Below are 27,677 nucleotides of genomic sequence, written 5' to 3'. Positions count from 1 at the left end.
TTAAGTTCATCCCCCCCACCCCCACCCCCTGCCCCACTTCATTATTCACGGAGATTTATGTCGGAATTAAATTCTGAAGGTCTGGTGTTCACATAAAAAGCCATGATTTGTTTATATTTTTATTTCCGAAGCTAATTAAAAGGCTATGTCTTGATTACAGGCTCCAAGGAAATGAAAGATGTTTTAAATTCACAAGTCTTGAATTTCAACAGTAAGAGCAGATGAAAATTGAGTCTGTTTTAATCAAGTCAGAAAGCCACAATTAATTTTGAGAATAAACATACACAGCATAAAAATGAATTCTAATTCTTTTTCCTCGGTATGGAAATTATCCAGCTTTTTACCTTTAGTGTAACCAGATTTATGTCAAGAAGGGGATAAAGGTGAAGGATCCCAAACAAATCACAATGCCTTTATATTTCCTTCCCCCAACAATTCTAAATGGATAAAATTTGGTTAACACCAGCGGAAAGACAGGATATCTTTTGTTATGTATCAATGGCAACTAATCGGGTAATAATGTAAAAAGAAGTCTACCACTATGTTTATGCTACAAGCTGATTAAACATGTTAAGTCTTAGGACTTATTATTACTAGAAAAACTACTTCCTTTTTACTTGGCAGCTGCCTACAAGAACCACATTCCCATCCCCAATAGGAAGACCAGGGCTTACTCCCCGGTTATTTCTTAAAGACTAATTGCAATACAAAGGGTCTTCAAAAATTCCATGGAAAGATACGTGTTATCTTTTAATTCCATTTTTCCATGAACTTTACATAAACAAAGGAACTTGTATAATTTAGACAGACCATAAATACCACTGATATCAATTGATAGCAATTAGGCCAATCTAGAACACATACTTTCAGGCTAATAACAATTATCTCATTAAACTGTATTAATTGGTAATTGAACTCAAGGCAATGCAGCAACCTACAAGTCTGAAATAAAAACAAATCAGCTGGAAACTAAGGCAGATGTGCTTGTCTCAAAACAAGCCAAATTCCAGACCCACATTCTCAAGATAGACTACACAACCTTCTAAAACACCCCTTAGAAGTTAATTAGTGAACCACTGACAGTTGAAGAGATGGGACAATCACTGGTTATGAGTTATGTATACTTCAGAAATGACAGCACATTTGAAAAATGTTGGATAGAGGTTGCTCCATGTTACAAGCCTGACTAAAACCTTTATGCAAAACAATTTTAGGCTATACAAATTGAAAAGAAGCTAAAATATTAATATACATACTGTCTGGTTGTTAAAGATAAGTGCACTATCATCTATCTTTCTTTACTAAAGTTGTCAGATGCCAAGTTATATAGCAAGGCTTTCTTAAGATTAAGGATACAAAAACAAAAACCCAACCAGTATTATGTCTATTATGAAGCAGAACCCTTTAACTGGATTCCACTCAGTTATTTTCAGCTGTTCAAGCACCTCAAGTCCTGATGTCTCAAATGGTTTTTTGCCTGGGGTGTAGCTGCAGTGGGGGGAAGGATAAACTGATTCACAAGCATAAACAACCTTTAAAGAAGGTGATATTTATAGATTTTATGGCAACCGAAGAATACTTTTTAAATAGCTGTCAGATGAGATACAACAAAGCATTCACGATGAATTACCCCTCACAGGAAAACTGATCAATACAGAAGATCTTGTGGTCTTTGGGTAAATGAAAGGGAGAAGGCAAAAAGGGCTGATGAAATATGTCTCATAGAAAATCATAGACAAGCCAGGCCTGGAGAGATACAAGGTAAGTCTAAAAGCAAATCGCAAGATATGACAGCTATTGAAAGTATAGGACAATGACAAACTAAGCCTAGATTAAAGATCTAAAAGGGGATTACAGACGTTTTCAAAAACAGAAATACAACCTAAAAAAGAACATTCTGAGAGAAAAGAACTAGATATGGTAGTATGCACTGCAATGACTTGAGATTAAATAAGATTTCAAGCAGCCTTGCAACTACTCCCCACCAGTTCATGTTATAAATTCACATTCTTTTACAACCAAAATGCCAGGGGAAAAAGCATGCTGAAACAATCAAACGTCTGCCATGAAAAAGCAAAAAAGAAAATACCACTCATTTTGGCAATTTTAAATGCTAGTTTTTATTTACTGCAAACTGTGCAGAGGACACCAATTCAATACTGTGCAGTAAGACAGTTACATAAATCCAACATTAAACAACAGCATATGGGATAAATATGAAGCACAGCACCATGTGCCATCGAAACTGATTAATATCACAGAACACAACTCAATCAAGACAATTAAGAAACCTGAAAATTGCTCTCATTTAATATTAAGTGAGTTACCCAGAAGCAAAGGCTCTTGGTTTTGTCTTACTTTCTAGAAAAAAGTGGAAGTTATTCCAATTTTGCATGGTTTAATATGATATTTGATTTTGAACCAAGGAAACAGTGTGTATGATTTATTCCTTTTATCAATTGGTACCATCAGCCAATATAAAGTAGACAAGCTGGCTGACAGGAAAACAGCTGAATACAATGAACTATACTCAATATGGGGCTAGTTGTACATCCATCTCAATTTCCTTATTCACAGCCCCGTAACATTCCTTTATCTTAAAGTACTATTTTAAATCAAAAGATAAAATAATCTTAAGGACGAATACAATAGTAACAAGACTACTTACTTAAATCGCTTAAACAGTAACATAAAACACTTTTTAAAAACCAAAATAGGAAGAAAATGCCAGTGCAGGAATACTTCATACTGCTTAATCTTACATATTCTGAGGTACATAATGAGAAGCTGAGGGAGGTGAAGCAATATAGCCAACTGGCCTGGGATTTATAGCACCATGAATGTGAGAAGAACCACCATATGCTGCACCAACTGGATGCCAGGGGGCAACATAAGGATAATCTGGCACAACAGGAAGGCAAGAATCAAAACCCGGCCAAGGTGGCTGCCCATAGGGTTCTGACATTACTTGATAATAGACTGCTCCATGAGAGACAGATGCAGAGTCAGCATTCGGAAAAGTATCTGAAACAAAAAATGCATATAGTACACTTTATATACAAAAATTCACTAAAACAGAACCCCATGCAACATAAATGAGTATTCTTACAGATGAAAATAAAATTTATCATTAACTATAAGCAAGATCACAGCATCTGCATCAGGAGCACATTAGATATAAATAGTAACTAAAAAAGATTATATGAAAAATTTCCAAATTAAAAAAAAATGTGTGTATATAAATGTGTCAGATCTATTCTACCTATAGATAGCTCTCTTTCTGGAATGACTTAGGTACCGACAGGCTAAACACAAACATTCTCTAGAGTCCCAGTCAATTAAGCTCTTATAAGTGGTCACATTTAAATTATCCAATAGTTTTCCAGTATAAAACATATCATCCAAATAACCATTTTGTACCACTTTACCAATGAAAAACTCGGATATCTATATAGTCTGGTCTATACTCCAAGGTATAGTTCTGAAGATCATCCTAAAACTTATCTCCTGAATGTCATTAAGGTCCTAGTATTTTAATTTTACAGCACTTTTGGTAACACAAGTCAGTTTCAGTGGAAACAAATGCTGTTCTGACCTTGCCATAGTGACTATACATATTAGACAAAAAGGAATCTTTCACTACTTGGGCTAACTTAGAATCCCTAGCTCATTCTGTGAAATTAAGACTGCCACTGCCTCATGCTGCAACTAAAAATAGCTCTATTCCTTTGGGACATGGATGAACTTAGAAAAAATTACATTAAGTGAAATAAGCCATGCACAGAAAGGGAAATACCACATGTCCTCACTCAGAAGTAGAAGCTAAAAAAATAAAGAAAAAAAAAGATACATACAACAAGCACAATGATACATTGAACTTTCAAAAGGGGAAAACAGAACTGAGGTTACCAGAGGTGGGAAAGAGGTAGGGGGAAGAGGGATTAGAGAAGAATAGGTAAAGGACCACAAAAAATGATTACACTGTATAATGTTCAATATACTAATTATTCTAATTTGAGTATCACATATTGCACACAGGTACTGATATATAACTCTACCTCATAGTTATGTACAATCAATTATGCTTCGATAAAAGAACTGATCTATAAAAGAGACATTGCACAAAAATGTGATAAAGGTTGATACTTTATTTTTTGTTACCATGGGCCACATCATACCAGCGCACTAGGGATATAAGATTCTATAGTGCTAACAACATTCCAAAACCATTAATATGCTTCAAAAAGGGAAGGGAAGAGAAATGAAATTAGCATTCCTAAAATGCATCAGAGGCACAGTATACTTATACATAAGGTCTCAATTAGTTCTTATAACAACTCTGGCAAGTCAGGTATTTCCCATTTTACGGAAAATTAGGCTTAGGGAGGTTAAGTTACTTAGCAGAGATCACAACCATCAAGTTAGCAGTGCTGGAATGTGAAACAGATTTGGTTAGGTTAGTTCAAACCATTGCTTCTACCTCCTATTGATTCTTTCCAAGAAGGGCAGTCCAAAGATCCTATTCTGAACTCTCCCAAATGCCTATCTGCATTTATACTGTGAACTCATAGAGCAACCATCCTTATGTTGTAACTGCAGTTTATCACCCTTTCAAGTAAAAAGAATGTTCCATGTAAAAAGTCAGCTAGTTCAGCTCGTCCCTCAGTAGAACAAGTTCTTAAGTTAATCATCATACTTCATTCAGTATGCAGAAGTGTTTTATGAATAGTTCCCTTTATCATAAAGAATATTAAATATTATTCAAGGATAAAGATTAAGTAAAAATAAGAACGCCTTTGATGAAACAAGAAAGTAAAACTGGCATTTTTGTGCCACAAGTGTGTGGCAGTGAAGACAACACTAATTTCTAGCAGTTTGGTGCCAGTGACTTAATTTGTGCTTAGGTGCCAGCAGTTTTACCCAACACTGATTTCTGTACTCTCCACACAAACGTAACACAGTGAAACGGGCAAATAAAATCTTAGTATTATTGTGACTACTTCTGGCCTCATAAATCCCTTGAAAGAATCGGGGTCCACCTATCATGCTTTGCAAACTGCTGGTCTATTACATGAACTTGATGAGACATCTGAAGACTGTTATTACGTTACACACAATAAAATCCAACTGTCTTTCTTGCCGACAATCTCATTACATACTCACCATTTGCTGATGCTTCCGCCTGTGTGCCATCTGCTCTCCCAACCTCACTGTACAAGTGAGGAACAGTTTGGTCTACCAGAGGAGGTGGCTCAGTATAGATTGGATAATTCTCTACATGAAGCTGCTGCTGTATCTGGGGCACACAGACCATGGAGTGCCAGTAGCTGTGGTGATAGCACTTGAGCAAGAAAGGGCAACCAAAAAAAAAACAAACAAACAAAAAAAAACACTTTACTGTTTGTTCCTTATTCTTTTTTTTTTTTTATTGGTTATGAATATTCAAGGGGTACAAAGCTGATTGTTACCACTCGTGTCCAAGATGTAGTAGCCAGATCCATACTGTTCCTTATTCTTAAAGTAGTACAGTTCCTCACTAAAAATAATTGGGCCGTGATTTTTAGGTGTGGTAATAATGACTTTTTTCATCTAAAAGATTTGACATTTAAAAAGTCTGTTCTTTATTAGAACTTTAAGATATCTTGCAGCATCTGTATCTCATATTTGGACGTATAATTTTTTTTTAGGAAAGCATTCTAAGGAAATTAGAGACATACACAAAGACCTGTAAACAAAGATGTCTTTTTGTAGCATTATTTTTAAAAGCAAAAAATACTGAACCTAAGCATTCGACAATAGGAAACTAGATGAATTATTATATATCCATAATAGAATATTATATAGGCAATACAAATCATGCTGTCAAATATTTAAAGAAAAAAATGGTCATATTGTTAAAAGATTATAAAATTATACAGCATAATTCACATTTTATAAAAAATTAACATAAAAAAGCTGTAAGGAAATATATCAAAGCATACAGTGGTTGTACAAGTGATTTTGGTTTTCTTTATACCTTAGTGTTGTCAATGAACACTTTTACTTCTCTATGAAAAAGTATTAAAATTTCTATTCTGTGTTTCCTGGTATTCCCATGATGTAAAAGGCAGGAGAATATTTTTAAATGCCTCAATCTTGTGGAATGGATTACAAAGTTTCCACATGTGACTATAATAAGTTAACATAACTGAAAGGACAAGTAGTTTATCAAATTCTTGAAACTGCAAGAATTTAGAATTTAGGAAAATTAGTCTCAAAACCAAAAACGTACCCCACTATTCTTAATTTATAGATGTGTACTGTTTGGGGAAGACAATTTTCTAGCAATGATACATTTAAGGTTTTAGGGAAATCAGTGTCAGGGAATATGAACTACTCTGAACATTATCCAGGAGAATATATAGTTTATTATCATCTCCTAAATCTCTGGGTGTGTCATTCCTTTTCAGTAAATATGCCATCCTGTTATATCAGACGTCAAGTGTATTTCAGGGGGGAAGTAATTCCTGAAAGAGTAAAAGAGCTCTCACCTCAAATCAAAGACAACTTTCAGTGATTTATCAATACCCACCTCTACAATTCAGGGGAGTGATGAAAACCAGCATATGGTAAATATGAACACATGAGTGCTTTAAAAATAATACAGCTCTTTAAATGTCTTTGAATTCGTCTGATTACTTTTTTACATATAATGCAGAAACAGCCATAAAAATATTTTAAATAATCAGGATAAATAATCCATTTAGAGACAGAAAAACACAGTGTTTCACTGGTATATAATGTTAAATATGAAGGCTAATTTAATATATGTTGAAGTTGTGCTACTTAAAGCCAGTCCCCACTCTCCTCAATTTAACAACTACTTTATACAGTAGTCCCCCCTTATATGCAGGGGATATGTTCCAAAATCCCCAGTGAATACCTGAAACCACACATATAGTACCATACATATACTGTATTTTTTTCCTATACATACATACCTATGATAAAGTTTAATTTATAAACAGGCACAGTAAGAGATTAACAATAACTAATAATAGAACAATTATAATACACTGTAATAAAAGTTATGTAAACGTGGTCTCTCACAAAATACTGTAATATTTTAGGACTGTGGTTGCTCATGGGTAACAAATTGTGGAAAGCGAAACCCCAGATAAGGGGGGTACTACTGTAATAAAAGAAACTGAAGCACTGGGAGGCTAAAGTAGAAAACCAACCAATATCATCTTCAGAGATGTCTTAGAAAGAAATAAAATATTTAGGCTCCTCACAGTGTTCTTGATTTTTGAAGTTCAAGAGTCTGATTATCAAAACACCTTATATATTGTTTTTGTTTGTTTTGGCAGCTAGCTGATACAGGTGCTTATATTTTGAACATAAACCTTATCAAAGCAATTTTAACATGACTCTTACCTGCAATCCCAGATTGAAATAGTATTGCAAAACTTTTGTATCTAAAATTAAAAATTAAAAATTTAGTGACTAGACTGACATAAACAATTAGAACCATCTTAAAAGCTTTTCTCTTTGAGCATTATTAAGTTAGATATCATGTAGTCTTCCCATAATGACAGCATTCTCAATTAAACCTTACAGTAAACAACCACTTACCTACCATTATAGATGAGACCATTTTCTGATCCAAGGTTTAATCACCAAATACAAATTTCATTTCTATTCTTAATATTAGGCAGATGTTATGGGAATGTCACTCAGCTAATATTAAGAATCTCGTAAAAGCATTTTCTTGTCACAAGCCTAAAATTTTACTTTAATACAACTCTACTACATAAGCAATCATTTTGGTCCTCAGTTACAAGCACTAGTATATAGTACAAACTAATGCTGAAATTAGTGTTGCCTGCTGAGACAACTAACATAATAAGAAACACAATTCACCTAGTTTTGTTTACCAGGACTAACATATCACCACTAGAACTCTAAAGAGAACGGGCAATGAACAAGGTAACTCAAAATGAGTTATATCGTAAAGTGAGACAATTTCTCCAAACATTACAGAACTTAAATAAAATATTTCATAAATGAACAAAAACTAGATGTATGGGGGAAGATGGTACATTCTTAGCATTCCAACTGTATCTCTAAATGTATTTTGACTAATTGACCTGGGATCCATGTGTATTCTTACTTATAATATGAGGGTACTTCAAATAGTTCATGGAAAAATAGAATTAAAAGATAACATAAATCTTTCTATGAACTCTTTGAAGTACTCTTGTATAATCCAAGTTCCACTAACAGATGACTCTCAGAAAACCCTTTTCTTAAGTTAGAGACTCCCTATTACTGCCATTTTAAGAGTCAGCTTGTATACTGACTATTATGTGGGAATGCAGTATAATGCCTAACTCTCAAGCCAAAGAATATAAAAAGACAACAGCAAGAAATAAGCAAATTCACAAGTGGCATAGGATTCTACTCCTTGGTACATATATACAATACAAAAACTTGTATACATATGTCCATAGCAGTATTAATAGCCAAAAAGTGGAAATAACCCAAATGTCCATCATTTAACAGATAAATTGTGGTACAGCAATACAATGCAATATTACTCAACCAAAAAAAAGAATGAAGTACTGATACATACTACATAACAGATGGACTTTGAAAACATTATGCTAAGTGAAAGAAGCCAGTCATGAAAGACCACATATTGTATAATTCCATTTACATAAATGAAATGTCCAGAATAGGCAAATCTATAGAAACAGAAAGTACAGTAGTGATTGCCAGTGCCAGGAGGAATGGGGAGTAAATACTAATGGATACAGCATATCTTTTGGGGTTAATAGGAAGTTAGATGGGAGAGTGAATGAGGAAAGAATCTGAGCACAATCACCATGCCAACAAAGGCTTAGGAGTAGAAAACCAGGTGCACAAGAGTAGAAGGAAATAAGGTTGGAATGGAGTAGAGACAAGACTGTGGAAAGTTATAAATGCCATACTAAATCTGCTGAACTTTAAGCTACAAAAACTGGAGAATCACTGAAGGGTTATGAGCTAGGAAGAGACACAAAGTGGTACAGATACCAGAGCAGTGAGACCAAATGGGAAGCTACTCTAAGTGTTCAGGGATGAGGTGATAAAGGCATGACCTAGGAAAAAAAGACACTGGATATTTTTTTAAAACACTCTGTGATAGATTTTTAATAAATCAACCAAAGTTAACATGTGAAAATCAATTGTATTTTCATATACCAGCAGGGCAAAATTGGAAAAAAAGTTTAAAAATTCTATTCACTACAGTGCCACACACATTTAACAAAAGATGTAGAAGACTGCTACAACAACAAAGAACTGGTGAGAAACCAAAGAAGGCCTAAGTAAACGGACAGATACTCGTATACTATGACACTATGTTCACAGATTGAAAAAGACAATATTAAGATGCCAATACTCCACAAATTGAGCTACAAATTCAATATGATCCCAAATTCCCAGATTTCGGGGGTGGGGGAAATTGACAATCAAATGGAAATGCAAGTAACTTAGAATACCCAAAGCAAGCCTCCAAATAGAAAAAAAATTAGATAACGTACAAGTACTGTAAGTCACACTACCTAACTTCAAAATTCAAAACTCAAAACTGTAGACAGTGTAGTACTGACGTAAGGACTGAAAAATAGGTCAATACAACAGAAGAGAGCTCAGAAACAGACCTGCACTTAAAACAGTCATTTGACTTTTGACAAAAACCCCAAAGTGATCCAATGAGGAAACAAAAATCCTTTTCACAAACAGTACTGCTGCAATACTGTATATCCATAATGGGGGGGGGGGGACAGCCCACATCTCACACCATACGCAAAAATTCATTTGAGGTGGGTGGCACACCTAAACATAAAACTAAAAGCATAAAGTTTTTAGAGAAAAATATAGGAGAGTATTCAAATAATTTACAGATAGGTAAAGGTTTTTTAAGTTATAGAAATCAACAAACAAAAAAAGGATAAATTAGATCTCATCGCAATTAAAATCCTCTGCTCACTTGAACCCAGAGGGAAGTGCCGGGAAGTGCCAGGACCTGCAGCCCACCCCACGGAGGTGAACCGAGGAGACCTGTGCAGCATGGGCAACCCCTCCTTCCTTGGACCCAGAGGGAAGCGCCAGAACCTGCAGCCTGCCCTACCAAGATGAGCCAAGGAGACCCACTGGGGGCTCATTCTATGGCCACAGATTCTGAAACAGGACTCAAAGTGGTATAATATAGTCACTACCACACCTACTGTCAAGCAAAGACAATTCACCACCACAATAGCAGCCAGGGCCACTCCACAGATAACCTACTGCTCACTCGACTACACTGATATAAGAAGTGTCACCAGTAAAACCTGCAAATAGAGGAAGAAATATTTATCCTCATAGCCAACCTCAGTGTAACAGGAGAAGCAAACCCTCTACCAAATGACCAAACGTCAATGAAAAAACACTGAACTACAAAAAAAAAACAAGAACGTATGACACCACAGAAAGATTACACTAATGCTAAAATTTGAGACTCCGTGCAACAGGGAATCCTTGAAATGTCTGAAAAAGAATTCGGAGCAATGATTTTAAGAAAATTCGAGGAAATAAAAGAAGACTCAATTAGAGAACACAATGAAAGAAGAAAAAGTATCCAGAACATGACGGAGGAAATTTACAAAGAGATTAATACCTTTAAAAAGAATGGAGCAGAACTCTGAGAAATAAAGACTCACTAAATGAAATAAAAAAAAATAACAGAGAGCTTGGGCAGCAGGGTAGAGAAAGCAGAAGAAAGAATTTCAGATCTTGAAGATGGTCTCTTCGAAATAACCCAGGCAGACAAAAAAAAAAGGAAAAAAATAAAAATAATGAGGAAAATCTAAGCCTCAAGCACTCTAACATCTGTAGATATTCCAGAAGGGGAGGAGAAAGGAAAAGATATTGAAAATCTATTCAAGGAAATAGCAACAGAAAACTTCTCATGTGTGTGGTGAGATACAGATGCAGGAAGCTCAAAGGTCCCCAAACAGATTCAATCCAAAAAGATCTTCCCCAAGACACATTATAGTTAAATTTGCAAAAAAAAAAAACCAAAGAGAAAATTCTAAAAGCAGCAAAGAAAAGTGCTAAGTCACTAATAGGGGAACCACCATTAGACTAACAGAAGACTTCTCATCCAAAACCATACAGGCCAGGAGAAAGTGGAATGATATATACAAAATACTGAGAGAAAAAAATTACCAGCCAAGAAATCTTTACCCAGCAAGTCTCTCCTTCAGAAATGAGGGAGAAATAGTGTATTTCTCACACAAACAAAAAGTTGTGGGAGTTCACCACCACACGACCAGCCCTGCATGAAATTCTCAAGGGAGTCCTTCATCTGCAATCTGAATAACAATGACCACTATCACAAATACACAAGAAAGAGCAAAACCCACCATTAAAACAAAAATGCCAGCAAGAAAGAAAAAGCTAAATCATGCCACTTTATTTTTCCGACTGACATTGAAGAAGAAAAATAAAAGGGGAAGTAATGATCAAAAGATATTTAAATCATCTAAACAGAAAGCAATTAAATGACAGGAATTAAACAATACTTGTCAATAACTACCCTAAATGTGAATGGATTGAACTCCCCATTCAGAAGACACAGACTGACTGACTGGATTAAAAAGCTAGACCCAAGCATATGCTGTCTTCAAGAGACCCACCTCACCTGTAGAGACACACACAGACTAAAAGTGAAGGGATGGAAAAAGATATACCATGCAAATGGAAACCAAAAATGAGCAGGAGTAGCTATACTTATATCAGACAAAATTGACTTTAAACCAAAAATCATAAAAAGAGACAAGACCAGTATATAATGATGAAAGATCTATCCAGGTAGAAGACATAACAGTCATACATATATATGTACCCAATACTGGAGCACCCAGACATCTAAAGCAAACACTCTTAGACCTAAAGAAACAAATAGGCCCTAATATGTTGATAGTGGGTAGTCTGCACACCCCTCTGTCAGTATGGGACAGATCTTCCAGGCAACAAGTCAACAAAGAGACACAGGATTTCATCTACACCTTAGACCAACTGGACCTAGCAGATATATGCAGAACATTTCACTCAACAACTAAAGCATATACTTTCTTCTCATCAGCTCATGGAACACTCTCCAGCATAGACCACATATTAGGTCACAAATCTAGTCTCAGCACATTTTAAAAAACTAAAATCATTCCAAGTTTCTTCTCAGAACACAATGGACTACAAATGGAAATTAACAATAAGCAAAACTCTGGAAACTACACAAATACATGGAAACTAAACAATAGGCTTCTGAATGACCTATGGGTCCAAGAAGAAATTAAACAGGAAATCAAAAAATATCTTGAAACTAATGAAAATAAATATACGTTATACCAAAACCTGTGGGATAATGCAAAAGGAGTACTAAGAGACAAATTTACTGCAATAAATGCTTACATCAAAAGAACAGACAAACTACAAACAAATGACCTAACACTACACTTCAAAGAACCTGAAAAACAACAATCCAAACCTAAAGGTAGTAGATGGAAAGAAATAATTAAGATTAGAGCAGAACTAAATGAAATAGACCCAAAAAACAAGGGAAAAGATCAACAAAACAAAAAGTCGCTTTTTCAAGAAGATAAATAAAATAGGCAAACCATTACCTAGGTTAACAAAAAAGAGAGAAGACAAATAAAAATCAGAAATAAAGTGGAATACATTATAATGGATACCACAGAAATATGAAGAATCATTAGAGACGATTTTAAACAAATGGATGACAACAAATATGAAAACCTGGAAGATATGGTTAAGTTTCTAGACACATACAAACTATCCATACTGAACCAAAGAAAGATAGAAAAGCTGAACAGACCAACAACAAACAGTGAGATTGAAGCAGTAATCAGCAGTCATCCAACAAAGAAAAGCCTAGGTCTGGATGGTTTTATAGCTGAATTCTATAAAACTTTTAAAGAGGAGTTAATACCAATTCTCCTCAAGCAATTCCACAAAGTTGAAACAGAAGCAATTCTCCCAAACTCATTCTATGAGGCCAACATAACTTTGATACAAAAACCAGATAAACACATAAAAAAAGAAAATTACAGGCCAATATCATTGATGAACATAGATGCAAAAATCCTCAACAAAATATTAGCAATCAGAATACAGCAACACATTAAAAAAATTACACACCATGTTCAAGTGGGACTCATCCCAGGGATGCAAGGATGGTACAACATACGAAAAATCAATAAATGTGATACATCACATCAACAAATTTAAGGACAAAGAACATATGATTATCTCAATAGATGCTGAAAAAGCATTTGACAAAATTCAACATCCCTTCATGATAAAGACTCTGAACAAATTAGGTATAGAAGGAAAGTATTTCAGCACAATAAAAGCCATTTATGACAAGCCCACTGCCAGTATCATTCTGAATGAGGAAAAACTGAGGGCCTTTCCCTTAAGAACAGAAACAAGACAAGGATACCCACTCTCACCACTTCTATTTAACATAGTACTGGAGGTACTAGCCAGAGTAATCAGGCAAGAGAAGAAATAAAGGGAATCCAGATTGGAAAAGATGAAGTTAAACTGTATCTATTTGCAGATGACATAATACTACATACAGAAAAACCTAAGACTCTATCAAAAAACTCCTAGATCTGATTAACAACTTCAGTAATGTTGAAGGATACAAAATAAATGCCCCCAAATCAGGTGCATTTATATACTCAAATAATGAACTGAGAGAGAAATTGTCACAAATAAAATAAAATACCTAGGAATCAATTTAACAAAGGAGGTGAAAGATCTCTACAATGAGAACTACAAACCACTTCTGAAAGAAATTAAAGAAGACACAAAGAGATGGAAAGATATTCCATTCTCTTGGATTGGAAGAATTAACACTGTGAAAATGTCTATACTACCCAAAGCAATCTACAGATTCAATGCAATCCTCATAAAAATATAAATGACATTCTTCACAGAAACAATCTTACCTTTCATATGGAACAACAAAAGACCCCGAATAGCCAAAGCAATCCTGAGCAAAAAAAAATAAAGTCAGAGGCATAACATTACCTGACTCCAAATTATACTACAAAGCTATTGTAACCAAAATACCATGGTACTAGCATAAAAGTAGACACTCAGACCAGTGGAACAGAATTGAGAACACAGAAATCATCCCTCAGTCTTATAGCCATCTGATATTGGACAAAGGCACTAAAAACCTACATTGGGGAAAAGACTGCTTCTTCAACAACTGGCGCTGGCAAAATTGGATAGCCATATGCAGAAGAATGAAACTAAATATACACCTCTCACCATATACTAAAATCAACTCAAAATAGATTAAAGACTTAAGTATAAGCCCTGAAACTGTAAAATTACTAAGGGAAAATAAGGTGAAACACTTTAGAAACTAGGTCTGGGCATGGATTTTATGAACATGAGCCCAAAAACACAAGCAACAAAAGAAAAGATACACAAATGGGACTATATCAAACTAAAAACCTTCTGCACAGCAAAGGAAACAATAAACAGAGTGAAACAACAACCTACAGAGTGGGAGAGAATTTATGCTAAGTATGCATCCAACAAAGGATTAATATCCATAATATACAAGGAACTCAAGCAATTACACAGTAAAAAATAAATAAATAACCCAATTAAAATATGGGCAAAGTTGCTGAATGGACATTTTTCAAAGGAAGACTTACAAATGGCCAACAGGTACACGAAAAAATACTCAACATCACTAGTCATCAGGGAAATGCAAATTAAACCTACATTGTGATACCACCTCACCCTAGTTAGACTGGTTACAATCAAAAAGACAGTGAATAAGAAATGCTAGCAAAGGTGTGGAGAGAAAGGAACGTGCCTGCACTGTTGCTGGGACTGTGAATTTATACAACCACTATGGAAAACAGTATGGAAGTTTCTCGAACAACTACAGACAGATCTTCCATATGATCCAGCAATCACACTGCTGGGTACATATCCACAGGAATGGAAATCATCATGTCGAAGGGATACCTACACTCCCATGTTCATCACAGCTCTGTTTACAATAGCCAAGACATGAAGCCAACCTAAATGTCTATCAATGGATTATTGGATAAGGAAACTGTGGTATATATACACCATGGAATACTACTCTGCCATGAAAAAGAATGAAATTCTACCATTTGCACCAACATGGATCAGCCTGGAGAAAACCTATGTTGAGTGAAATAAGCAAAGCACAGAGGGATAAATACCACATGTACTCACTCATAAGTGGGAGGTTACAGAGAAAGAAGGAAGGACAGACAGACCACAGTGGTGTGTTGTACTTGCAGATGGAGAGAACATACCTTGGGATACAAAGTGGGGGGTGAGGGGAGGTTGGGGATAATTGGGTGGGGGATACAAGGTACAAACGCAATTTGTGGTAATGCACATGCTGCCCATATGAATCTGGCATTCACATCTTGGGCACAAGTGATGACGATCAGCTTTGTACTTCATGAATATTCATAACCAGTAAAAATCCTCTGTCCATCAAAAGACACTATAAGGAAAATAGGTAAGCCACAGAATAAGTAAAAATATTCAAAAAAACATATCTGACAAAAGACTAGTATTCAGAATATGTATAAAAAAACAAACAACAAAAAAAACTAAGTCAGTAACACAAGTGACCCAAAATAAAAAAAGAACATTCAAAAGATGTGAACACACTTAACAAAAACTAACAGTGAATAAGCACATGAAAAACGCCCTCAAACAACTAATCATCCACATGCAAAAAAAAAAAAAAGAACCTACACACAGACCTTGCACCCTTCACAAAAATTCACTCAAAATGGGTCACAGGCCTAAATGTAAAATGCATTAACTTCTACAAAACTCCTAGAAGACAACATAGCTAGATGACCTTGGGTTTAGCAATGATTTTACAAATACAACCCCATAGGCACTATCCATGGAAGAAGTAATTGATAGGTTGGACCTTGTTAAAATTAAAAACGTCTGCTCTACTAAAGACAATGTCAAGAGAATGCAAAGACGAGCCACAGATTGGGAGAAAATATTTGCAAAACACATGTCTGATACAGAACCATTATCCAAAATATACAAAGCACTCTTAAAACTCAACAATAAGAAAACAACCTGATTAAAAAACGGGCCAAAGGCCTTAATAGACACCTTACCAATGAAAATATATAGATGGCGACCAGTGTGTACTGTCCAGAGAGGCCCAAGAGCTACCGGGCCCACAGGGCCCCAAGTCACCCATGCCAGAACAGGTAGGCACCACCACAGGACTCCAAGCCCAGGCCAGTCCACACCACCCAGAAAGCCCCGAGCTCCTGGGCCCACAGGGCCCCAAGCCACTTGCACCAGAACAGGTGGGTGCCACCACAGGACACCCAGCTCAGGCCAGTGCGCACCGCCCAGAGAGGCCCAAGAGCCTACAGGCCGACACACCCCAAGCCACACGTGCTGGAACAGGTAGGCAGCGCCGCAGGACTCCCAACCCAGGCCAGTGAGCACCACCCAGGGAAGCCCAAGAGCCGTCAAGCCCACAAGGTGCCGAACCACCCACGCCAGAGCAGGTAGGCGCCACCATGCGAGTCCCAGCCCAGGCCAGTCCATGCAGCCCAGAGAGGCCCAAGCCTCCGGCCCACATGCACCAAGGCAGCCGTGCCAAATTGGTAGTCCTGCAGGATCCTAGCCAGACAGTAGGGTAAAATGAGTGGACCAAGAAATCCCCTGCCACAATGACTAAATGCCAAAGGAAAGATAACAGAAATATGAAATATCAAGAAAGTACACCACCATCAAAGAATAATAACTCTCAAGCTGTAGATTGTATAGAACAGGAATTCCTTGAAATGACTGACAAGGAATTTAGAGCAACAATTCTAAGGAAACTAAATGAGATACAAGAAAACTCAGACAACACAATGAAATGAGAAAAAATATAATGGATCTGAAAGAAGAAATGTACAAAGAAATCAATGCCCTGAAAAAGAATGTGGCAGAGCTTGTGGAGCTGAAGGATTCATTCAATGAAATAAAAAACAGGAGAGTCTAACTAGCAGGCTAGAACAAGCAGAAGAGAGAATTTCTGACCTTGAAGATGGGCTGCTCAAAATAACACAGGTGGACAAAAAAAAAAAAAAAAGAAAAAATAATTTAAAAAAATTAAACAAAATTAAGAGAGATAACAGACATTAAGTGTTCAAACATGTGAACCATGGGTGTTCCAGAAGAGGAGGAAAAAGGAAATGGCATTGAAAACATATTCAACAAAACAATAGCAGAAAACTTCCCAGGTATAGGGAAAGACACACATCTTCTGATCCAGGAGGCTGAAAACTCCACAAACACATTCAACCCAAAAAGTCCTCTCCAAGACATGTTACAGTCAAAGTGGCAAAACTCAAAAACAAAAAGAATATCTTAAAAGCTGCAAGACAAAAGCATCAAGTCACCTATAAGGGAGTACCAATCAAACTAACATCTGACTTTTCAACCGAAACCCTAAAATCCAGAAAAGAATGGAATGATACATTCAAACCACTAAAAGACAAAAACTGCCAGCCAAGAATACTTTCTTTACCCAGTAAGGCTATCCTTCCGAAATGAAGGACAAATAGTGTATTTCTCAGACAAACAAAAACTGCAGGAGTTCACTACCACACAACTAGCCTTACAAGAAATTCTCAAGGGAGTACTGGGTTTGGTACCTGAAAAACCACCACCACTGCCAATAAATACTCAAGAAAGAACAAAACCCACTAGCAAAGTAAAAATGCTAACAATAAAGAGAAAAAAGATTTTATCTGCTACCCCAAGAAACCAACAAACACAGAAGACAAACAGTAAATCAGAAAGAAAGGAACAAAAGACACTTAAGACATGTAACAAAAATTAACAAAATGCTAGGAATAAATCAACACCATTCAATAACAACTCTTAATGTAAAAGGATTATATTCCCCACTCAAAAGACACAGACTGACTGACTGACTGGATTAAAAAGGTGGACCCACTATATGCTGCCTTCAAGATACCCACCTCACCTGTAAAAACACACATAGCCTAAGAGTTGAAAGGATGGAAAAAAGATATACCATGCAAATAGAAATGAAAAAAGAATCAGAGTAGCTATTCTTATATCAGATAAAACAGACTTTACACCAAAAACCATAAAAAGAAACAAAGAAGGCCACTATGTAACGATAAAAGGATTTATCCATCAAGGAAATCTAACAATCATAAATATATACGCACCCAACGTCAGAGCAGCCAGATTTATAAATCAAACACTATTAGCCCTAAAGAAGGAGACAGACACTAATATCATAATAGCAGGGAACCTGAACACCCCACTCTCAATATTGGGCAGAACATCTAGGCAAAAAATCAACAGAGAAACACAAGATCTAAACAACACTTTAGACCAATTGGACTTGGCAGATATCTACAGAACATTCCATCCAACAACCTCAGAATATTCATTCTTCTCATCAGCACAAGGAATATTCTCCAGGATAGATCACATGTTAGGTCACAAATCCAGTCTCAACAAATTAAAAAACTTGAAATTATTCCACATTTTTTTTTTACAGATCACAATGGATTAAAATTAGAAATCAATAACAAATGAAACTCTGGAAACTATACAAACACATGGAAATTAAACAACATTCTACATAATGATATATGGGTCCAAGAAGAAATTAAACAGGAAATCAAAAAATTTCTTCCAACTAATGAAAATGACACATCATACCAAAACCTGTGGGATACTGCAAATGCAGTACTAACGGGGAAATTTATCGCATTAAATGCTTACTTCAGAAGAATGGAAAGATGGCAAATAAACAACCTAACACTTCACCTTAAAGAACTAGAAAAACGAGAACAATCCAAACCCAAAGTTGGCAGATGGAAAGAAATCATTAAGATCAGAGCAGAACTTAATGAAATAGAAACCCAAAAAAACGACACAAAAGATCAATGAATCAAATAGTTGCTTTTTAGAAAGGATAAATAAAATTGACAAACCTTTAGTAAGGCTAACTAAAAAAAGAAGAGAGAAGACCCAAATAACAAAAATTAGAAAGAAAACAGGTGATATTACAACTGATACCTCAGAAATACAAGAAATCCTTAGAGACTACTATAAACAAACATATGCCAACAAATTTGAAAATCTGGAGGAAATGGATTAATTTCTGGAAACACACAAACTACCAAAACTGAGCCAAGAAGATACACAAAATTGAACAGTCCAATAACAACAATAAAAGAGACTGAAGATGTGATCAGAAGGCTCCCAACATAGAAAAGCCCAGGACCAGATGAGTTCACTAAAGAATTCAACTAAACCTTCAAAGAGAAATTGATACCAATTCTCCACAAACTATTCCAAAAGACTAAAACAGATGCCATTCTCCCAAACTCATTCTATGAGGCAAACATCACCCTGATACCAAAACCAAAGATAAAACAAAAAAAGAAAACTACAGGCCAATATCCCTGATGAATATAGATGCAAAAATGTTGAATGAAATACTAGCTAACAGAATACAGCAATGCATACACGAAATTATACAACATGATCAAGTGGGATTCATCCCAGGGATTTAAGGTTGGTTCAAAATATGCAAATCAATAAATTTGATACACCACATCAATAAAATCAAAGACAAAGACCATACGATCATCTCTATAGATGCTGAAGAAGCATTTGACAAAACTGAACATTCGTTCATGATAAAGACTCTCTACAAGTTAGGTATAGATGGAAAGTATCTCAAAAATACTTCAAGCCATATATGATAAGCCCACTGCCAATATCATCATGAATGGGAAAAAACTGAAAGCTTTTCCCTTAAGAACAGGAACTAGACAAGGATTCCCACTCATGCCATTTCTATTCAACATAGTATTGGAAGTACTAGCCAGAGCAATGAGAAGAGAAGGAAATAAATGGCATCCAGACTAGAAAAGATGAAGTCAAACTGTCCCTGTTTGCAGATGACATGATCCTATATATCAAACAGCCTAGAGCTGCTACAAAAAAAACTCTTAGAGAGTTAATAAATGATTTCAGCAAAGTTGCAGGATACAAAATCAACACACAAAAATCAGTAGCATTTCTATACTCCAACAGTGAACATGCAGAAGAAGAAATCAAGAAAGCTAGCCCATTTACAATAGCTGCCAATAAAATAAAATACTTAAGAATAAAGTAAACCAAGGATATGAAAAATCTCTACAATGAGAACTACAAACCACTGTTGAGAGAAATTAAAGAGGACACAAGAAGACGGAAAGATATCCCATGCTCTTGGAGTACAAGAATTAACATTGTGAAAATGTCCATACTACCCAAAGTGATCTACAGATTCAATGCAATCCCCATCAAAATTCTAATGACATTTTTCTCTGAAATGGAAAAAACTATCGACATTTATATGAAATAACGAAAGACCACAAATAGCGAAAGCAATTCTGAGCTAAAAAAAAAAAATAAAGCTGGAGGAATAACACAACCTGACATTAAACTATACTACAAAGCTATAATAACCAAAACAGCATGGTACCAGCATAAAAACAGACACACAGATCAATGGAATAGAATAGAAAAACCAGAAATGAACCCATACACCTACAGCCATCAGATCTTTGATTGTCAGCAAGTCTACACACTGGGGAACAGACTGCCTCTTCAGCAAATGGTGCTGGGAAAACTGGATATCCACATGCAGGAAAATGAAACTAGACACGTACCTCTCACCATATACCAAAATTAACTCAAAATAGATTAAAGAATTAAATATAAACCCTGAAACAATAAAACTCCTTAAAGAAAACATAGGGGAAACAGTCCAGGAAGTAGGATTGGTTATAAACTTCATGAATACAACCCCAAAAGCACAGGCAACCAAAGGAAAACTAAACAAATGGGATTATATCAAACTAAAAAGCTTCTGCACAGCAAAAGAAATAATCAACAGAGTGAAAAGACAAATGAGTGGAAGAAAATATCAGCAAAATATACATCTGAGAAAGGATTAATATCCAGAATATACAAGAAACTCAAACAACGTTACAGCAAAAAACCAAGTAACCCAATTTAAAAATGGGCAAAGGAACTGAATAGGCAGTTCTCAAAGGAAGATATATGAATGGCCAACAGACACATGAAAAAATGCTCACCATCACTCAGCATTCAGGTAATGCAAATGAAAACCACTCTGAGATACCATCTCACTCCAGTTAGGATGGCTAATATCCAAAAGACTGAGAATGATTAATGCTGGCGAGGCTGTGGAGAAAAAGGAACCCTCCCTACACTGTTGGTAGGACCTCGAAATGGTGCAGCCTTTATGGAAAATGGTATGGAGGTTCCTCAGACAATTATAGACAGATCTACCATATGACCCAGCTATTCCACCACTGGGAATATACCTAAAGGACTGGAAAACCATCATGTCGAAGGGATACCTGTACTCCAATGTTTACTCCAGCACTATTTACAATAGCCAAGAGTTGGAACCAGCCCAAATGTCCATCATCAGATGAGTGGATAAGGAAACTGTGGTACATCTACATAATGGAATACTACTCTCTATATAAAAGAATGAAATACTACCATTCACAACAACGTGGACTTAGAAAAAATTATAATAAGTGAAATAAGTCAGGCACAGAAAGAGAAATACCACACGTTCTCACTTATTTTTAGGAGCTATAAATAAATAAATAAATATACAAACAAACGGGTTGGTGGCAGGGAATAAGACACAACAATCACAATTCCTTGAAGGTGTTATGACAAGTAAACAGATATGATGTAGATGGGAGAGAGGAATCAGTAAAGAGACACACAAATCAACTACAATGTATATTGATAAATTAAAATAAAAAACAAATTAAAAATAGATAGCAAATAATCAGATGAAAAGATACTCAATATGTCATAAAGGAAACAGCAAGATAGCATTACACACCTATCAGAATGGCCAAAATCCAAAAGACCAGCACCACCAAATGATGACATGGATGCAACATGAAAACTCTCATTCACTGCTGGTGGAAATGCAAAATGGTACAGCCACTTTGCAAGACAGCTGGACAGTTTCTTACAAAACTAAACATACTGTTACCATTCGATCCAGCAGTCATGATTCTTGATATTTACCCAAAGTCAAAAACATATTTCCGCACAAAAATCTGTACATGGATGTTTATAGCAGCTTTATTCCCAAAATTGGAAGCATCCAAGATGTCCTTCAGTAGGTGAATGGATATATAAACTGTGGTATATCCAGACAATGGATTACTATTCAGTGCTCAAAAGAAATGAGCTATCAAGCCATAAGAAAACATGGAGGAACCTTAAATACATATTACTAAGTGAAAGAAGCCAATCTGAAAAGGCTAATACATACTGATGATTACAACTATATGGCATTCTGGAAAAGTCAAAACTATGGAGATAGTAAAGGCATGGTGCGGGATGAATAGGTGGAGCACACAGGATTTTTAGGACAGTGAAAATATACTCTGTATGATGCTGTAACAGAGAATACAGGTTATTATACGTTTGTCCAAACCCATAAACGTACAACAGCAAGAGTGAACCCTAATGTAAACTACGGTCTGAGTGATAGTTTGGGAGATAATGATGTATCAATGTAGGTTCATCAATTGTAACATATGTACCACTCTGGTGGGAGATATTGATAATTTGGGATGGTACACATGTATGGGCACAGGCAGAAGATGCAAAATCTCTGTACCTTCTCAATTTTGCTGCAAACAGAAAACTGCTCTACAAAACAGAGTATTTAAGTGCTCATCATCAGTCACCAGAATTGCTAAAATGAAAGAGAGACAACATTAAATGTTTGTTAGGATGAGAAACAACTGGAATTTTTATACACTGCTGGTGAGAGTGTCAAATGGTACCACTTTGAAAAAAAATGTTCAGCAGTTTCTTATAAAAGTAAACATATACTTCTCTATGACGCAGCAATTCCACTGCTAGTTATCTGCCCGAGGGAAATGAAAACGTGTTCACAAAGACTTTTACAAGAATGTTCACAGTAGCTTCATTCATAACAGCCCCAATCTGAAAATAGCCCAGATGTCTATCAACAGGAGAATGGACAAACTGGAATATTCACACAATGAAATACTACTGAGCAATAAAAGCAAATGGGCTACTAATATATATAACAACATGGATGAATCTCAAAAACATTATGCAGAGTTTAAGAAGCCTATTAATATTACATACTGTATGATAACATTTATACGAAATTCTAAAAAAGGTGAAACTAGTCTATGGTAGCAAAAAATCAGAACAGTGATTGCCCTTTGGGGGAAGTGGGGATAGATGCAGGGAAACCCTAGGAAGGGGCATGAGAGAACTTTGGGAGATAATGGTAGTATTTTATACCTTGATGGGGCTTTGGGTTACACACGTGCATGCATTCATTTATTAAAACTCAGTTAGTGTTCATTTGTTTTGTGCATTTATTACATGTAAACTTCAACTCAAAAGGATAAACACTGAATTCTAGTTAATGACATGTACTTTTAAGTTTTTCTGGGGAAGTATATTTGTCTACAATTTACTTTTAAATGCCTCAATTTTTCTAAATTTGTTGAGACAAGATTTGTGACCTAATATGTGGTCTATGCTGGAGAGTGTTCCATGAGCTGATAAAAAGTATATGCTTTAGTTGTTGAGTGAAATGTTCTGTATATATTTGCTAGGTCCAGTTGGTCTAAGGTGTAGATGAAATCCTGTGTCTCTTTGTTGACTTGTTGCCTGGAAGATCTGTCCCATACTGACAGAGGGGTGTGCAGACTACCCACTATCAACATATTAGGGCCTATTTGTTTCTTTAGGTCTAAGAGTGTTTGCTTTAGATGTCTGGGTGCTCCAGTATTGGGTACATATATATGTATGACTGTTATGTCTTCTACCTGGATAGATCTTTCATCATTATATACTGGTCTTGTCTCTTTTTATGATTTTTGGTTTAAAGTCAATTTTGTCTGATATAAGTATAGCTACTCCTGCTCATTTTTGGTTTCCATTTGCATGGTATATCTTTTTCCATCCCTTCACTTTTAGTCTGTGTGTGTCTCTACAGGTGAGGTGGGTCTCTTGAAGACAGCATATGCTTGGGTCTAGCTTTTTAATCCAGTCAGTCAGTCTGTGTCTTCTGAATGGGGAGTTCAATCCATTCACATTTAGGGTAGTTATTGACAAGTATTGTTTAATTCCTGTCATTTAATTGCTTTCTGTTTAGATGATTTAAATATCTTTTGATCATTACTTCCCCTTTTATTTTTCTTCTTCAATGTCAGTCGGAAAAATAAAGTGGCATGATTTAGCTTTTTCTTTCTTGCTGGCATTTTTGTTTTAATGGTGGGTTTTGCTCTTTCTTGTGTATTTGTGATAGTGGTCATTGTTATTCAGATTGCAGATGAAGGACTCCCTTGAGAATTTCATGCAGGGCTGGTCGTGTGGTGGTGAACTCCCACAACTTTTTGTTTGTGTGAGAAATACACTATTTCTCCCTCATTTCTGAAGGAGAGACTTGCTGGGTAAAGATTTCTTGGCTGGTAATTTTTTTCTTTTAGTATTCTGAATATATCATTCCAGTAGATGGATAAATTAATCTACAGAGAGAAGGATGGAGGGAAAGGTGAACAAATATGTGATAGAGCAAGTGTAGCTAATGTTAATGATATATTCCAGGTGGTGGATATATAACTATTTTAAAACTCAATTGTGATGTATGTTTGAATATTTTCATTAAAATGTTAGAAAAACACGAAATCAGAGGTACTGAGTACATCTTGGGAGAGGAATAAAGGAATCAGGGTTTAGATACTGGGTAAGTTAGGTAGAAATGATACCATTACTAACAAAATAAGAAACCAAGGAGAAGAGTCAATGTTTTCCATGGCCTGGGAAAGAAGATAAAGATGAGGAATTTCATTATAGACATTTTAAGTTTGATGTGAAAGTGAAAAAGCTAAGTGAAAATGTCTAGCAAGTAGCTGGATAAAAGTAACAAACTTCCAAGGCCAAGGCTAGCTACATTTAGGAATCAACTACAAAGAAGTAATAATGAAAATTTTAAGGCAGGGAGTTAAAGAAAATCTTGGTGACTACTTTAGGAGCTGGGAAAAAAAAAAAGAGAAGCAGCTAGAAAAATCAAGAGAACGTTACAGCCAAGAAAGTTTACGTAAGTTACAAACAACTCTGAACTACAACTCTCTTTTGAGAAATACTGCCAAACTGAGAAGTAACAAAGAACTTCCAATATAAAACTCCTTAGTCGTTTAAGCAAACAAGAACACATGGCTGAAACCCCAGGCAGACCAGACCCCCAATCCCTCCCCAAAAAGCCTAATTCTTCAAAATTCAGTTGAAATCCTAAATATCAAAGGCTGCAACAATTTCATAAACCTGTGGAAAAAATTTAAGAAATGGAGAAAATTTAATACCAACTCCTGCTTTTCAAGAAAAGTAATTGAGAAAAGCAGAAACATCCATTTGAGAATCTCCTTCAAGGCAGACATGTAGCTACCAAAAAAAGCAGCATGAGTCAACTTGCTGATTATATAGAAGATATTCTCAGCTTTCAGCTTTCAATTGCTCCTTCCCTTAGTTACTTACCTAGCATTATGCTCTCAGATCAGTTTCCACTTGGCTTCCCCTCCCCACATAGGTCAACCAAAGAAAGGTATGCTTTTTTTTTTTTTTTTTTTTTAAATCTCCAAAATATCCTTCACCCAAGTCTCAAAATCTACTTACCTTGAGGCAGATCACTGCCACTTGGATCACAGGAATAAGGTGGAGGAGGAAGAGGTGGTGAGGGCCTTCACTGGCCTGAGCACTGTGCTGCAGCACCTCTGACTGGCATTGAGGTGGAGCTCATCCCTGTCTGAGCTCTGAGGTGGTGAGCTTGGGGAGCCAGTCACCTTGCTCTTCCAGTCCTTTCCTGGTCTTGGACCTTAGTTTCCTGCTCAAAAAAAAAAAGGGGGGGGGTAACTTTACCTTGACCCACCAGCAGTTAGTGAAAAAGGGAAGAGAGAAAGAATTGGACAAGGTTGCACATTGTCCAAAAGCTCCCTCCCCCAGGAAGCCATCTCGGACTCACCCACCCAGTTCCACTCCCTCTCACCCCTTTGCACCATTCCTTCATTCTCAAAGCTACATGTCTGATGCTAAGTCTGAGTCATGGTGCTAGTGGAGGTGGTGGTGATGTGGAGGTGGCATTGGTAGTGGTGATAGAGGAGATGGTAGTGGTGGAGGTGGAGGAGGTGGTGGTGGTGGAGGTGGAGGTGGAGGTGGTGGTGGTGGTGGTGGTGGAGGTGGAGGTGGTAAATTTGAAGCCTCTCCCACCTCAAGAGGAGGAGGTGGTGGTGGTGGTAGAGAGTTGGCTGCGGCGGTGGCGGCGGCGGGAGCAGCAGCAGGAATAGAAGCAGAGTGGTATGGATAGAATGGTGAGGCAATCACTAACAAAGAAACAAAAAGTAGCAATGCATAACTGTAACCCCTTATTAGTAGTAGCTCATCTACTTTTATGTCCCGGGTATAGTCAAAAAACTCTTAATTCTTATGGTTTGACTTAAAAACAAAAACTTAGAAGGTAAATTGCCAATATTCTGTTAGATATGTCAGTTGAAAACTAGTTTATTACAGGTCATTTTGAGTTAAGGGAATTACTTGAAATTAAAAGGAAAAAAACTGGAAGCAGCAGAGCTTTGACTATCAGACTTTGAATACTAGCTAACAGATACATAAATAAAATGCCATTAAAGTAAAATTTTTACCTAGCTTAACACCCAATGCAAATTTAAGGATGTTTTCAGCAATCTGTCACTCTCAGTCAAATCACAAAATACAGAAGCTGATAAGAGAGAGACTAAATTACACAGCTTACAGATTCTAAGAATCTTTGAAGGTTTCTGCTGGTAGCATCTGAGGAATATGGGGAACTCTAAATCATGTCAGTTCCATTTCTAAAGAAGTACAGAATCTAAAACAAAACAGGCTAGACACAGTACTTTATCCCACTAACTTTCCATACCTGTTACTATAGTTTAACAATACTCATTTAGGAGTTTCACATTTTCTGACATAAGAAATTCAAATATAACTATGTTTAAATATTAATACTCTGTGATGGTAAAGGAAACAATGTGGTTCCAACATAGTAAAAACAAATACCTCCATTTATATACATGAGGGCACCTCAAAAAGTTCATGGGAAAATTCATATTATCTTTTAATTCTATTTTTCCACAAGCTTTTTGAAGTGTCCTTGTATAACAAGCCAGCTAAACTTGTTAAATTTTGACAAAAGATGACTGAAACAAGCCTTCAAGTTTAGTTGAATCATTTTAGCCAACTTAGAAATTCAAGTCCCAAATTTCACCATTGTGTTACCCACACTATAATTTTAACCCTGAGAAGTATAGAAAATTCAGTCTTATTCAATAAAGGTTTAAATTCAGAGTTTTAGCATGCTGTTCTTAGTATAGGAACAGTCCACACAAGCTGAATTTATTATTCTGGTGATTTAACAA

The 27,677-nt window shown here is 36.1% G+C and overlaps 1 protein-coding gene across 1 annotated transcript in view; it reads right to left on the bottom strand.

The window, feature by feature from the left end:
• Positions 1 to 2,095: 2,095 nt before the first annotated feature.
• Positions 2,096 to 27,677, bottom strand: part of ALG13 (ALG13, UDP-N-acetylglucosaminyltransferase subunit) — an 82,277-nt gene continuing 56,695 nt past the window's right edge. The window contains 6 exon segments of the mRNA XM_008577917.1: positions 2,096 to 3,024; positions 5,164 to 5,341; positions 7,417 to 7,457; positions 25,900 to 25,956; positions 26,352 to 26,481; positions 26,554 to 26,603. Coding sequence (XP_008576139.1) covers positions 2,759 to 3,024; positions 5,164 to 5,341; positions 7,417 to 7,457; positions 25,900 to 25,956; positions 26,352 to 26,481; positions 26,554 to 26,603 — 722 coding nt within the window. The 3' untranslated portion in view covers positions 2,096 to 2,758.

Source organism: Galeopterus variegatus, unplaced genomic scaffold, assembly GCF_000696425.1.
Source record: "Galeopterus variegatus unplaced genomic scaffold, G_variegatus-3.0.2 Scaffold1599, whole genome shotgun sequence".
NCBI classification, from domain to species: domain Eukaryota; kingdom Metazoa; phylum Chordata; class Mammalia; order Dermoptera; family Cynocephalidae; genus Galeopterus; species Galeopterus variegatus.
The sequence above is the reverse complement of the archived record's forward strand: the minus strand, read 5'-3'. Positions and strand labels throughout refer to the sequence as shown.